We start from the raw sequence: 16,510 nt of genomic DNA, 5'->3' as shown, positions 1-16,510 counted from the left end.
ATACCACATGAACCTTCCATAATTACCAACAATTCTAGACTCATTTTTGCTGCTCCAACAGTTCACACTCTGAATTTCTACAACTTATAGAAGGTATTTTGTGTATCTGTGCATTTATTCATTTTCTCTTTTTTAGGGAATTTTTTGAAATTGTAAGTTGTAATGGTAGTATTACAATGGGAAAAAAGTTAAATGATTCTAAGGTTTTCTTTCAAAAGCTCTCCTGCAAATCTCCTGCAAAGAATGATATTGGTTCCATTTTTATCTTAAGGTCTGAAAGTGGGCTCTAATTATGCACTTTGTAAAATATCATAAGGACTAAACTCCAGTTTTGTTTTTCTTTTTGTTCAGTGGCCCTCAGATTCTCAAGAGCTTGATCCTAAGGAACTTTCAGCTGGTTCTCAGTTTGTAGGTCTCATGGCAGTTCTCACAGCATGTTTTTCAAGTGGCTTTGCTGGGGTTTACTTTGAGAAAATCTTAAAAGAAACCAAACAATCAGTGTGGATAAGAAATATTCAGCTTGGTAAGATAAGTTTTAAATGCTTTCTAATACTATTTTTTTTAATGATTATATTGTTATATTTAAAGATTACTATATATCTTTAAACAAGCTTCCCATAATTCTGCCATTGACACAAATATCTGCCAAAGTTTTTGCCTCTTAAAACATTGTATTTTTTTTTTTAATGTTATTTATTTGACAGAGATCACAAGTAGGCAGAAGCAGGCTCCCTGCTGAGCAGAGAGCCCCATGCAGGGCTCGATCCCAGGACCCTGGGATCATAACCTGAGCCAAAGGTAGAGACTTTAACCCACTGAGCCACCCAGGCGCCCCTAAAACATTGTATTTTAAATGAATGTCTTTTATTCAAGAAATGGAATTTTAGGTCTGTGACATAAGGGTGTCTATTTCAGTCCTCACTCTTTGGAAACTTAGGAACTGTACTTTTGGTTGCTACAATTCTCAGGATGTTACAAATGACATATTTTCCTCCTGGAAAAGGAGATTAAAATACTGGTAAATTTCAGTGATATAATACGTGTTATTAACTGTTATTACCATTTACCTATCAATGATGTACTCTTTAAATATCTTACAGTTTTACTTGTCAGTTTTACCTCAGTAAAGCTGGAAAAGGAAAAAAAGATACCTGAATTGAGAAAGTTTGAAATCATGAAATTTTCATCTTTGTTTTAAAATCTTAATCTCCATGGGGAGGGTACGTGCTATGGTGAGGGCTGTGAAATGTGTAAGCCTGAAGAGTCACAGACCTGTACCCCTAGAGCAAATGATAGATTGTATGTTAATAAAAAAAATCTTAATACCTCTATTTCAAAATGTTGTTTTAGCTTTTAAATACTATGTCATTTTTTCTAACTGAAAGTACATAGTTTAAAACAAAACGTACTTCACATACTGAAGGATTGCCTTTGAACAAATATTTTTTATTTATTTATTTGAGAGAGCAAGAGAAAGCAGAGCAATTGAGGGTAGGGAGGGCAGAGGGAGAGGGAGAAGCAGACTCCCAGGGGCTTAATCCCAGGACCCTGGAATCATGACCTGAGCTGAAGGCAGACACCCAATCAACTAAGCCACCCAGGTACCCCTGAACAACTATTTAAACTATTTATATATATTATAGCCTTTAGTTCCTCATTCAAAGATTCCAGCATTTAGTATTCCTGGTATATAGTCATTCCGGAAAACGGTACATGTGAGAGACAGCTCAGTTGCAAATCATCCATTCTATCTTAGAATCTTCTGTCCTTGTGATTTTGGAGCTCATCTTTGAAAACGTTTTTTCTTCTGTCTACATCAATTCAACAGGTATGCCATGTCTGCCTTGGTAGCAGTCAGGACCTCCACAGTGAATATCTATACTCCTAATGGCCTATATTTTAAGTCAAACCATCCCAAACAAACCTTCCAAACTTGATTAGTTCATTTTTTCCAGCTATTTTAAAATAATGTGATAATAGGCAAACCAAACCTTTATTTTTTTTATCACAGGATTTATTACCGTTTCTGTGCAAAATCTGTAGAAATGTATCAAGTTGGGTTTTTTAAAAAGAATATTCGAAGAAAATACTTTTAAAGATTAGCTTCTTTTTGTTCGTTTGTCTAGAAAGTAAGTACAGCGGCTTGAAAAGGACCAGCCAGTTTAATTCACCATTTCAGAAACAGTGTATCTGTAGTATAGTGGATAAGAACACATGATTTTGTAGTCAGACCAACTCAAATCCTGATTTCATCACTTAACCACCTGTGTGACCTACTAAATCTTCCTCTGCTTCACTTTCCTCATTGATAAAATGTCCTTAATTATAGTACTAACTCCATATGTTGCTATGAGGATTAAATGAGTTAGTACTTGTAAAGTGTTTAGAATAAAGTACCTTGCATAGTAAGCACTAACGTCAGCTATTTATATAAATATGCAAATATCAGGAAAGAAAGAACTATTAAAAGATTGTGTAATTGCCCTAAGTTTTCTTGTTATAAAATAAAAACAAAAAGCCAGAATTCATGAATCTGTAGTTATGGGTTTCTTATTATTATTATTATTTTTTGCTTACTCTTTAATTTGACCTCATAACACAATCTAGTGAATGGTAAGCTACCTCAAAATTTCGAAAAGCGTACATAAATAAGCTGTAGATAACTTGAGATTACAAAAACAGAAATTAAAACATATTTTTTAAAAATATTTTATTTATTTGAGAGAGCAAGAGTGTGCACACCCACATGCATGCACTAGCAGGGGAGGGGCAGAGGAAGAGGGAGAAGGAGATTCAGATTTCTCACTGAGCGTAGAGGTCATTCTACTCCAGGATCTGAGCCAAAGTCAGATGCTTAACCAACTGGGCCAACCAGGTGCCCCCAAATGAAAACATCTTAATTCTTAATAGAATTTTTCAAGTATCACACTGTTAAAGATTTGCAAGTTGGTAAGATCCTATGTTAGCCAGAGTGGAGAAGCAGGAACTCTTATTACCTGTGATTGCGAGGAGTATAGATTGATATAACCTTATTGGATCTGAAATTGGGAATGTTTAACAAAATTGTAAATAAACGCTTTGATGTAAAAATTCCACTTCTAGATAAGAATTTATCCTACAGATAACTTACACAAGAGCACAAAGATGGATGTTTAAGGTTATTTATTTCAGCATTGGTTATAATTGTAAAAAATAGCAAACATGTAGAAGATTGTTGAAATAAATTATCAATATGATTAAATAGTGCAGTGGTTAAGATCATGGAGTCCAGAGCCACACTGCCTGGATTCACATCCAGAGTCCATCACTTACCAGCAGTGTGGGCTCAGACATGTTTATTTAACTTCTCTGTGTATCAGTTTCTTCATCTATAAAATGGGCATAAAAGTATCTACCTAATAGGGTTGTTGTGAGTTAACACACATAAAGCACTTAGAAAACTTGTGGCACATGATGTTATGTATGTATTTCATATTGTTATTATTATCCATTCAATGACATTTTGTATAACTGATAGAATGCAGTAGATCTGTACATACTGACATGTATGTACCCTTCAATACTATATACCTTGTTTTGTCATTATCAGCTGTGACTTTCACTCATTCATCCAGTCATTCATTTAAAGAGCGAGCAAGTTATTTATTTATTTATTTATTTATTTATTTAGAGTGCATGTGGGGTGGGGAGAACAGAGGGTGAGGGAGAGAGAATCTCAAGCCGATTCTACACAGCACAGAGCCTGACGCGGGGCCAAAATAAAAAACTTACTTAAAAATGATTGACTTGGCATAAATAAAATGAGCAGAACATTTCATATCCCTTTTAAAAAGTTCCTTTTCATCATGGAATCTTCAAGTAATTATGGCTTTCTAAAGAAACTGCTTCACCCTGCACTCTTTGACTACAAATATTACCAGAGACGACTCCTAACAGGTGGCCCTTGTAGGCATTTCTTTCTTTCTTTATAGCTTAGGATTGCTCCTGGAAATCTTTTAGATCCAGTAACCATGTGCTAAATTCCATGGTGCAGCTAAGGAACATAGGAGTGAATAAGACATAGTTTCTCCTCTCACTGAACTGGCTTTCCTTAACAGTGAAGCTTAAGTAATGACAGCTTCTGATGTTGCCTTACTATTTCTTAGCTTTGAATTTTTGGATGCTACTTAATGTACTTTCAGAACTTCTTAATAAGGATAAATGCTATGCCACATATCTGAGCTTTTATATCTGCATATATAAATATGTATATATGAACATCTAGAGCTAGCGATAGGAAGATATGAGACAATGAATATGCCAAAAGTGATCATTTTTCAGATATTTGAATGAGACAGCCATGTAGTCATGTAATGCAAGTATTATATATAGTTTTAAAGATTTTATTTATGCATTTATTTGAGAGAGAGCATGAAAGCAGGGGGAGAAAAGGGAATGAGAGGGAGAGAGGGAATGAGAGAATCTGAAGCAAACTCTGCAGTGAGCACGGAGCCTGTTGAGGGCCTCGATCTCACAACCACAAGGTGTGATATGAGCTGAAAACAAGAGTTGGCAGCTTAACTGATTAAGCCACCCTGGTGCCCTTAATGCCATTATATATTTTAGTGTTCCAAAGTTGGTAATCTCTGCTCTTTTCTATATCCTCCTGTCTTTTTCTTACAATCATAATACAGTATTAAGTATAATTTTGTTAGGTTTATATAAATACCCAAGTAAAAGATTTTTATTTGTTTAAATTTTATTTCTTTTTTTAAAAAGTTATGTACTTATTTGAGAGAGAGAAAGTCAGGGTAGGCAGGGGCAGAGGAAGAAGGAGAAGCAGACTCCACGCTGAGCAGGGAGCCCATTTCAGGGCTTATCCCAGGACCAGGACATCAGGATTATGACTCAAGCTGAAGGCAGAGGCTTAACTGACTCAGCACCCAGGTGCCCACCCAAGTAAAAGATTTTTTAAGTAGTCAAATTTTGTCAAAAAGGAAAAGCTAAATATAAAATTATATAAATATAAAATTATATGGAATGTCAATGGAAAAATATTTCTCCAAACTAAATGGCATATCACATAAACCTGACTTTTCCCCAAATAAAGTTTAGTTTAGTTTCTCCAACCTAAATGACAGATGACATAAACCTGACTTTTTTTTTTTTTTAAGGTTTCTTTGGGAGTATATTTGGATTAATGGGTGTATACATTTATGATGGAGAATTGGTGTCAAAGAATGGATTTTTTCAGGGATATAACCGACTGACTTGGATAGTTGTTATTCTTCAGGTAAAGCATTTAAAGTCATATTTAGTGCTAATAAACTTTTCTTTAATGTAGATAATCAGAGTAGCTCCTGATGTACAATGTGAGGGAAAGAGATCCCTCCTGTTGGGTGTTCTCATTATATCAAGCTTATTCAGGGAAGTTAAAATAGAACTGGTCTTAATGCCATAATGAAAACTTACTTTGAAAAGGTCATAAATAACTTTATGGTATTTAAATTTGACATAATTAAAATCAAGTTTAAGAATAAAAGAGTTCAAGCTGAAAGCAAGTATAACTTTTGTTTTTTTTTACAATTCTTATACAGGAAGTCTGTGATCAGTGCATTAAGGCTCAAAAGGAGATCTAGATATTTAAATCTGCCTTATATTATAGTTACATATTAAAATATTCCTGTCAAATTATCTCTGTTTATAATTTGAAATTGGTCAAGGGTTGAGTAATTTCATCATCAAAAATATACTTGATTACTCTGGAGGATATAAAAGTGAAGATGCAAGTCACTGCCCTCACAAACCCTTTCTTTGGAGGTATTTGAAGCTGTAAGAAGCAAGGTCTCTTACAGAAGGTGGGTGAGAATAGCAAAGGATAGTTGTGTTTTGAAAGCAGGAAGGATACTTCTATTTTTAAGATAAAAGGAGACAAGGGTAAGTGAAAATTCAGAGGAAATTTGAAGTAGAAATAGGGTAAATCAAGAGAGTTTGTACGATAGCTTTTACTCTAGCAGAGGGAAGCCCTCTTCCTGTAAGACTTGAACAAGACAAAGAAGGTTTGGTACAGTCAATATGAGGGGTTCATCACGGACTAAACAGATGAACATGTACATTGCCAGGAGGTAATAGGACATCAATTTGTAGTGAGCTCAACTGGCATAGTTTGTGACTTTCACTAATAAGCTGCTGTCATGTGCAGAGGTACAGTAAAAGTTGTCAACATGGTAATCCAGATTTAGGATGTGTAAGTAGAGTTTGGCAGAAAACAAAACTATATAGTGTGGTAAAACCTCATTATTTAAGTAGGCACAGTGTGGACTTTGAGAGGGATTTGGTAGAAAGTTCAGAAGAATAATCTGACAGCAATAAAAAGTAGGTTGAATGGTGAGAAGCTAGGGGAAGAAAGCCAAGTTAAAAAAAATTCAAGTTACACTTTATTTTTACTTCAAAAATAAAAACATTTCATGGATCTGAGTGACCAGTCTTTCCACATTTGTCTGAACAAGTGATGTTTAATTACTAAATTGGTTGAGGATAGATGTTTTATTCACAGTACAAACTATATTATAACAAACTGTAGATTACTCTGGTAGTTACTTCTTCAGGTCACTTTTGAAATAAAAGGGCTGTTGGACCTGGAAGTCTCTTGGTTATAGGATATATTTAATAAAAATCACTTATTATAGTGGGATTAAATTTATAGGACAAAAGCTTAAAGCTTCATTGAATAATGAGATTATTTTGAAAGGCAGTTTTATGTATGTTTGTTTAAAATAATCTTTTACAATTTTTGCAGGCACTTGGAGGCCTTGTAATAGCTGCTGTTATTAAATATGCAGATAATATTTTAAAAGGATTTGCAACCTCTTTATCCATAATACTATCAACACTGATATCCTATTTTTGGCTACAAGATTTTGTGCCAACCAGGTAATGTATTCTTTTCTATTTCTTTAAGTCTCCAAAATATATGGAAAAATAAGAATTCTTAATAAGATCCGGTATGAAAAATTTTATTTTATTATAACTTTTGAAGAATCAAGGAAATACAGTAAAAAATCATTTAGCTATCTTTTTTTAGCTTTAAAAAATTATTTAAATTCAATTTAGTTAACATACAGTGTATTATTAGTCTCAGGGGAAGAATTTAGTGATTCTTCAGTTGCATATAATATCTGCTGCTCATTACATCATGTACCCTTCTTAATGCCCGAGACCCAGTTACCCTATCCGCTACCCACCTCCCACCAGAAACCTCAGTTTGTTTTCCAGGGTTAAGAGTCTCTATGGTTCACCTCCCTCTCTCTGTTTTATCTTTTTTAAAAAAACATTTTTTAATTTAAATTCAGTTAATTAACATGCAGTATGTTATTGATTTCAGAGGTAAAGGCCTGTGATTCATCAGTCTTATATAATACCCAGTGGTCATTACATCACCTGTCCTCCTTAATGTCCATCACCCAGTTACCCCATATCTCTACTGCCTCCCCTCCAGCAACTGTTTCCCAGCATTTAATTATCTTTTATTTTATTTTTTTAAAGATTTTATTTATTTGACAGAGAGACTGCAAGAGAGGGAATACAAGCACAGGGAGTGGGAGAGGGAGAAGCAGGCTTCCCGCCAAGCAGGAAGCCCAATGTGGGGCTCAATCCCAGGACCCTGGGATCATGACCTGAGCCAAAGACTTAACAACTGAGCCACCCAGGTGCCCCTTGTCTTTAAAAAAAAAAAAAAAAAAGGTTTCAAACTAACTACATAAAAGAAAATATTCCACTAGTAAGTTTTTTGTACAAATTTAACTAGCCAGAATTTTCCCAATAGACTGGAAAATTTTTTCAAACTTTTCCCCCAAAGTAAAATGTCATATAAAAAGTTCAATAAATCATATAATGACATTTTTATGTGTGGAATTGATATAGTAAAGCCAGGAGAGTAGATGACATTCTTGAAGAGGATAGTTTATGTAGAGAATGTGCAGGAGAAAACTCTTTTAGGTGGCAGAAGAGTGGTTGGGAAGAGAATTACAAAAGGAATGATGGGTGAGGCAGGAGACCCAGGATGTGTAGTGTCTAGTGTCATCGATGCCAAGGGAGGAAACAGAGTCAGGAAGAATGAAGTGTGATTAATACCCATTACAGCTGGTACTGAAAGTCCTGTTACTTTTTTATAATTATGAATTTATAATCCCAGAGTAATGAGATTATATTTTAGTGGATTCCAGGTTACTAGTCTTGGTTTTTGTCAACTTTACTCCCCTCCTCATCTTCTTAACTTCTAAACTTTGGAGTCTCTGAAGGATCTGTCCTTGAACCTCTTATTTGTACTCACTCCCTTGGGTGATCTCTATTCTCAAGGCTGATAACCTTCCCTTCCTTTCTCTTTCCTTCTTTCTCTTCTCTTCGCTTCGCTTCTGTTTGCTTCTCTTCCCTTCTCTTCTCCTTTCTTTTCTTTTTCTTTCCTTTCCTTTTCTTTCTCTCTACTTTCACACTTTACTTTGAATTCCAGGCTTATATATTTAATTGCCTTTTTGACATTTTCACTTGAATGTCTACTACATAATTCATTCCCTAACCCTATAAGGGTTTCCCAATTTAGTAAATGGCAGCACCTCCCTTCTCCAGTCACTTAGGCTAAAATTCTCCTTGACTTAAACAGGAACAGTTTATCCACAGTAACCTAAGAGAAGGCCTATAGATATGTAGACAGACTTAGAAAGTTAAAATATTATGGAAGTTCTTTATCTTCTGAGTGAAATAGGAAGTTAGGTTATCAACTTCTCTTTAACCTTTCTCTCACACATCATTCCAACCTAGAAATAAAGCCTGTCACCTCTTCCTTTTTAGTATCTTCCAGAGTCAACCATTTCTCACAACTTCCATTGCTACCACCCTGGTCCAAGGCATACTCATTTATCACCTGGATTAAGGAAATAGTCTCTTGATATACCTCATTGCTTTGTCTCTTGCTCTGTGCCCCTACAGTGTTCTCCATTCAGCAAACTATCTTCAATGTAAATTAGATCATATCACCACTCTGCTTAGAAACCTTTTGCTTTTCATGTTACCCAAAAGTTGTCATTATTAATGGCCTATTTGATAAGGCCCTCAGCTACACATCTGTCTTCATCTGCTATTACTTTCCTTTTGTTTCCTTCCTTCGCTCCCTCCCTCCCTCCTTTCTTTTTCTTTCTTTCTTTCTTCCTTCCTTCCTCCCTCTCTCCCTCCCCTCCCCCATCTGTCTATCTACAGCAACCTCTTTGCTACAGGCTTTGACTTGCCCTTCAGTCATCTTGGAATACTCATCCCCTGTGTATTCACATGACAAACTCCCTCACATCCTCAGGTCTTGGCTCAAATTTACTGTATCAGGAGACCTCCCTAAATAAAAGCACCCCCTTCCATTCTAACATTCTTTTCTCCTTTCTTCAGAAGATTTATTACCATCTTACCAGTCAGCAAGGCCAGAGCTTGGCCTATAATAGGCACTCTATTTGAATGAATATTCAAGATCTTAAAATTTTAATACAGCTAGTAAAATTCATTTGTGTTACTGAGAGTGAGATAGGATTAGAGATGGAATGTGGCAGTAGAAAAACATAATATGCTCTTTATGTTTCTATATTGAACATTTGTGGTTTCATTCTTCTGGCAGCCTGGGTAATAGGTCTGGGACACGCATGTTGGAATGTTTAATTTCTCTGAGGCATGGATTTAAAAGTATTTCTATTTCTAGTTTGGTATGGGAATGAACTACCTAACTAGTGAGACTAGCCTAACGACTAGGATCTATGTTTTAAGTCTGTATTCATTAAATGAGGAAATTATGCACTAATGTATTATTTGAGTAAGTTGGGCACTTTAAATTATTTTAGATGTTTTGGAACTCTAGATTTTTAGGGTACATTTAAAAAGGCATACCTTTAAAAAAATAACACCTCATATAAAGCTGACTCAGGATGCTAACTTTAAATCTTTGAATCATGTAGGGAATAAACAACAAACAAGTAAATGAACAGGTAAATCAGTAGAAGGGCAAAAGAATAGTAGTTTGTCAGTAAGATTTATATCTGCATGTAAATCCGTGTTTCTGAGGGACTATGCTGGGATGAAGATAAAAAGGGAAAAGATAATGAGTTTGTTGTTATTGAATGAATGAATGTTTTGACACTGAGTCAGATGAAGAAGATGGATTATTTTTCCTATAATATAACTAGACTATCTTTATGTATTCTTATTTTTGTGAAGAACATAATAAATCCAATGACCTCTATTCCAAATGTATTAATGTATTTTCCTTTGTTATCCCCATTTCACTTCGTAAAACTGCTTAGGTTTTATTTGTTGTTTTCTAAGAGGTGGTTCCCCTGTACTTGCCTTTTTGACTGCTCCTTTAGTAACCTATCAGTCCTTACTCACTCACTCATTCATCTCATTCACTGCCATGTCTTGTCTGTCCTCTCTGTGAAGATAAGTCCCAACTTAACTTCAACTCTAGATTCCTATTTTCAGCTGACTGCTAAACATCTCTATTAATATATCACCAGTATTCCTTTTCCTAACTTATTTTTCTTGTGTTGATTATTTTGCTTATTGGTATTAAGCATCCTTGCATTTAGGCTTGTTTATTCTTCTATCAAAAATTTATTAAGTGTCCACTATGTGCCTTCCTTTCACTGTACCAGATCCTGGAGAAATAGGAATGTAGAATGAGATACGATTTCCTCTCTTCAAAGAGATAACAGTGATTAGAGAGCTAGACCTGTGAATAAATGAGAATTTTATGATTAGTGCAGCAATGAAGTATACATATGCAGTTCTGTTGGAAATCAGGTGCCCAAATCCTTGAAATAATCATTGTATTCTGATAGTTTTTCCCCAACAAATTTTTTTTCCCTCAGAACCATGTAAAAATAGCTATCTTGACAAGCGGGGGTTTCATGACATTATTAGGTATTCTAGTAGATCCTGTTAGAAATTTCATAAAATGGGTAGAAAATTGGATAAGACAACTTTTCAGTTGAGCATGTGATTCTGTGTAATTCCAGAGGTCCAGAAAGCTAGGCAAAGGTCAGAATGCCTGACAGAGGAAGTTTTCAGTCAGAAGCTTGTCCAAAGCCTAATTATGAAATATTTCTATGGTACTAATTTTCTTCAAGAGGTATTGTAGGAAGGTTTATGTTATCATAATCTAACATGTGTACCTGCATCTAAGGCTTTTGAAAAATTACCTATTTACATCAAACCAACAGCAGATAATTTATCACAGCAGATAGTTATTGAGCTCCCTCTATATCCTAGGCACTTGGGATATAATGATGAATGAGGAGCACATGGTTAAGCAGGTGTGCAGACATGTTAATAATGTGTCATTTAATAACATGTAATAAATGTTATCATAGAATACCTCCACCTAGGGGAATGAGTCTTGGAGACATTAGATGTGAGTTATGAATAATCATTTTCTTGGGAGAAAGGACATTGCAAGCAGAGGGAGGGAGTAGCATCTAAAAGGACACTGTCCTGAAAGGCACACTGTTTCACTGAATGGAATGGCTGAACTGTGGATTGGGTGGGTGGAATATGGGAGATGAGGTCAGGGGGACCACATTAGGAAGGGCCCTTTATGTCATAGTAAGGGTTGTGATCTTTTTCCTTTATAGAACAAATGTTTATTGTTGTAAAGCTCATGAGAGTGACTTTGAACTATTAATAGAAACTTTAAAACCAAGACTAACTCATGTCTCTGTAATAGTACTTTGAAGAATTTACATCTTAAAAGTTAAATTGGTATTCACTTTATCTCCACTTTAAGTTCCACTACCAGTTTAAGTTCATTTATAGTTTATAATAAGGTATATTATATCTCTGGATAGATAAAATAAAGAATAAACCAAGTCTACCTGCATTTAATTGAATTTCCGTTTATAAAGCATCCTGTGAAGTTGGTCCTGAATTTTGCTTATTACTACCTTGGATTTTAAACTGAACTTTACTAAAAAAACAAACAAAAAGCTGAACTTTACTTTGGTCTCAAAAGAATGCCGTTTTCTGTCTATATTTTCAAATATTTAAAAGTTGAGATCTTTTCTTATTCAATGTATTACAGGCAAAAGACATATTAAGGGGAAATACATTTAAAACATCTTTGCTTTGGGGGCCAATACAGTGAAGTGAATGAAAGTAGGGCTCTAGAGTCAAACATACCTAGATTTGAGTCTTGTCTTCCATTTAAAGTTGACTTTAAGCAAGTTAAACTCTCTAACCCTCATAAAAACCCTTATAAAAAAATGAGGTTAATACTCATACTTATTCATAAGGTGATTATAAGAATTATATGAGATGCATAGAAAACACTTGGCTTGACTACCTAGAATATATTAAGTACTTAGTATTTGTTAGCCTTATTACTGGAACATTTTTTCCCAACTTAAAATTGTTTTTATAAGAGAAGAAATAGAAGTTGTTTTGCTTTTAATCTGATTATCTCTTTTTCATTTTTTCTTCATCTATTTAGTGTCTTTTTCCTTGGAGCCATCCTTGTAATAACAGCTACTTTCCTATATGGTTATGATCCCAAAACTACAGGCAATCCTACTAAAGCATAGTTGTATACTATCTTTAACTGATTTTTCACAATGGTGCACTAGGAATCTCAACATTAATCTTGCATAGAGGACTTCTACAGACTCTCAGAAGATATCATCATGCTGAATCTCATTGTATTGTTCAAATGATTTGAAAATATAAAAGTTTAAGGATAAAATGTGTATATGTTAATGAAATAGCTATTACATCTAGAAATCAAAGCTTGAAAGTATTTCCAGGTATTAGAATAATTATTGGAGAAAACTTGAAATCTGAGTTTAAAAAGATTTTACCTTTTGATTGCTGCAGAAATGTCCTATGCACTCTTTGCAAGAGCGCACAACAAATATCAGATACCAATTTTTGCAAATGAGATCTATTTAATCTTATTAAATGTTTTTTATCTTTTTCTGTATAGAAATATCAAATCACATGGAATATTCAAAGTTTGAAAATTATAATTGCCTATAAAGCTGTGAAGAAACAGAAATATGATTTGGAAAACATTTTAATGTATCTGAGATTTTTATATTTATACAAAAGATTACTAAAGAAAAGATTGCTAAATGTCATTTGTTCAACTACATAAAAATTGATAAAGTTATGTCCTGGGTCTAATTTATGAGAGAATAAAATTCATACTTAAATTTAATGTAGGGAAATACAGACGTCTATTTCTCCATCTACATTTTAAGATCCGTTAGTGCTTTGAAACTGCTGAAAGCAATCCAGTTGCTCCTGTGCTAGATTGTAGCCAGAAACTTTTGCACTAATTGAGATTTGTTCTTAATCTGTTAATTGTATTTCTTTTCTGTAAATCAGATAAATCCTTAATATTTCCTTAAGTTAAATTGCTGTATGTGGTAATTTCCATTAAAGTTTCAAAATGAATTTAAAAGGATTAAATACTCATTAATAATTTAAAATAATTATTATTATCTAATATCTCCACTTGGAGAATTTTGAACTATCAAAGTATATACTGTACACAACTAAAATGTTTTTAAATGAATATTGTAGTCATTGACCTGTAAAAATTCCTTTAATCTACAGCTGTTAAAAACAACAACCAAAATAATAATAGTATAGATATCAACGAATTGAGACCAAAATGACCTTTCTTAGAGACATTCCAGATTGCTATTATATTATTTTAAATGGCACTATAGCTATAAACTCAAGGCTGTTCAGAAGAACTTTTTTAGGCCTTTCATAAACTCACCATCCCCAGGAATACTCTGGTCACATGTCTAGGAGAGGTAGCAAATTCTGAATTCCCTTTCTGTGGCCCTGTAGAAGCTGCTGGGAAGGAGCCACCACTTAGATTTAAGATAGTGGTTTCTTTTCCATTTTGATTAGCACTGGAGTTGAGGTTATAAATTACATGAGTTATTTAATAAGTTGGTTCAAGAGGGAGAGAAGATATAGCAAAAATGGTAAAGTGAATTGGTGGGCAAGAATACGGAATGTGGATTTAATTTAATTATTGACTATAGATAGAATTACCTATTATGTATAAGAAGTATTTTACTTTATTTTTTCATTCATGTTTATATATTTTTAAGTCTCCCATTCTAATAGTATAAAAACTGAAAAAAACAAATATTTTTATATTGTTATAATGGATTTTGTTAAATAGAATTTGGCTCAAAAATACCGTGTTACAAATTTTTGGGTACTTTGGCTTATTAGGACTGGCTGTGTTTCTTTGCTTTATGCAAACCACATCTCTATAAGACACAGGTCTAATCTATTCCATTCAGAGTTGAAAAGTGATTAAAATTACAAAATATCTTAAATCAATTAGCTGGTGATTCCAAATTGGAACTAACTAAACTTTCTGGAAGCCTGACCTATGATTTTCAGTGACCATCTTTTAGAGCATTTGTTAATAACTTCACCACATTCTGAGCATGGTGTTTTTAGATCATAACAGCATTCAGACTTATATCTTACTATCTACTTCTGAGTGGAATCTAAGGCCTGCAAATGCAAAGAATTCAAGAGTATATATAAAGATTTATGTTCAGCCTGCATGGAAATACTAGTTGGGTACTAGTATATATTAATTCAGTGTACATTTACATAGGTTGAGTGTACCTTCAAAAAATGATAAAAGCAAATAATTGGATATTAGACATGTTAGTTACCATATTTTCCAGTGTCCAAAGTAATTTTAAGATTCCCAATAAAGCTTTTAAAAATGTAATTAAGAGTTGTGAGAAAAGATGAAGTGATCTAAAGCCTATTTTTAAACCAACTTTTATTAGACAAGTTTAATTTATATTTTGCTTTTCTTGTAGGCTTAAAGATGTTATTAGAGATTGGGTTGTGTAGCTTATAATTTTTAATTCATAGAGAAAGAACTGGATTTGAGAAGGGGGGCCTATATCCTAGACCATGTCATTTATACAAATAATGCCATTTTCGTATGTGTGTGTGGTGTGTTTTGATGACCTTCTAAAGCCTTATTGTATCAGTCAATCTTGATTATTTAAATTCTTACTTTTTAAAGTTTACTTGTTATCTCTCACCTACTTTGTTCACTATATTCATGGGAGAAGAGTGCCAGTTGATAGTTCTATTAAAAATTAAGTATTTGGGAAGAAAAGTTTAAAATTCAATATGTAGGTGTTTCAACATGGTAATATCACCACTTAGGGAAGTTGGAGGCTAGTTTTATGGTGGAAACTATAGTTTAGAGATGTAAAACTTCAATGTTTACATCAGTTTATATTGAATGTCACAATTTCACAGAAGGGAAGGTAGTTTGATATTTAAACTAGATTCTAAGGAGACAGAATCTAAAAAGAGACTAATTGACTTTGTGCCCAGTAGATGTAGTGTAATGTTGATTATTCTTAAGTATTGGTACACTTTTCCTGCATATCAAATTATTGGACTTTAAAATGTCATTGTATCGTCATTCAACTGAGTTTTGTTTTGCTTTTAAAAATAGGGGTTAGTATCACTTATTTTATTTACTTTCACTGTTATATTTAATTACACATGGATGTATGCTTTACATAGGAAAAGGTTTATAAGTTATTTATGCTATATTGAAAGTCATCTTAAGAATCTCCCAGATATGTAGCATATTTAAAGTAATTATAGGACCAAAGAAAAAGCACCTTTATCAAAATCTGGTCCTATGTGCCTTGCTTTACCAAATACCTGACTTTTCTGAAGGATATTACTGTAATTCACTACTTTGGACACATGGGGAAATTGACATTTTATGAATAACTATAATTCAGTTTTTTGGATGTTTCAATATTTGCTCTTTAAATCCATTATCTAACAGAATATTAAATTAGTATACTGTATAAACATTAGTAAACAGTACTTATTTAAATAAATTATGCACCATTGCTCCATCATTGAGCTTTTGAAATTTTAACAAGTGTATATATATGGCTGTTATTTGGTTGTTTTATTTCTTATGAGATATAATTTACTGTGATTTTTAAAATATTTTTTAATGATTTGAATTCTGAATTTGTTTATATGTCTATGTATTTCATTTGTTTAGAAGGATTCCTTTGAGCTTGGGAATGTGATTTGTATATTTAAATTTTTTATGGACATAATTTAGAGGAATGTATAAATTGGTCTTTTGTTAAATGGCTTTTTAATGGATCAATTTGTCTCTGTCATTTTTTGGTATCCAGTTATTATCTATTTAGTAGATTTATGAAAAAGATTTTCATAATTAACCACTTAAATTTCTTCCTATATTTCCTTGTTTCCCTTTTCACCTGTGTTTGACTTAACCGAATTAGAGTCCTTTCTATATATCAGAAATGACTCCCTGATCTTTCTGTATCTCTCTAGTTACCTTTATCATGTGTGATGTTCCTTCCTAACCTATGTTCTAGCATGGAAGACTGGGTTTTATTTAAACTAGTTAGAACCTCTTTATCTGTGTGGTAATAGCCTAGTT

General features: G+C 33.4%; 1 protein-coding gene across 3 annotated transcripts in view; it reads left to right on the top strand.

The window, feature by feature from the left end:
• The window catches only part of SLC35A3 (solute carrier family 35 member A3), a 51,172-nt gene extending 35,225 nt beyond the window's left edge, over window positions 1-15,947 (top strand). For all 3 annotated transcript variants that reach the window (XM_046004897.1, XM_046004879.1, XM_046004889.1), the window contains 4 exons: window positions 352-523; window positions 5,154-5,272; window positions 6,779-6,912; window positions 12,497-15,947. In XM_046004897.1, the coding sequence (XP_045860853.1) occupies window positions 352-523; window positions 5,154-5,272; window positions 6,779-6,912; window positions 12,497-12,587 (516 nt within the window). In that variant the 3' untranslated portion in view covers window positions 12,588-15,947. The remainder of the gene's footprint in view (window positions 1-351; window positions 524-5,153; window positions 5,273-6,778; window positions 6,913-12,496) is intronic.
• The last annotated feature ends 563 nt before the right edge of the window (window positions 15,948-16,510 follow it).

The sequence above is a fragment of the Meles meles genome, chromosome 1, assembly GCF_922984935.1.
Source record: "Meles meles chromosome 1, mMelMel3.1 paternal haplotype, whole genome shotgun sequence".
NCBI lineage: Eukaryota > Metazoa > Chordata > Mammalia > Carnivora > Mustelidae > Meles > Meles meles.
The sequence above is the reverse complement of the archived record's forward strand: the minus strand, read 5'-3'. Positions and strand labels throughout refer to the sequence as shown.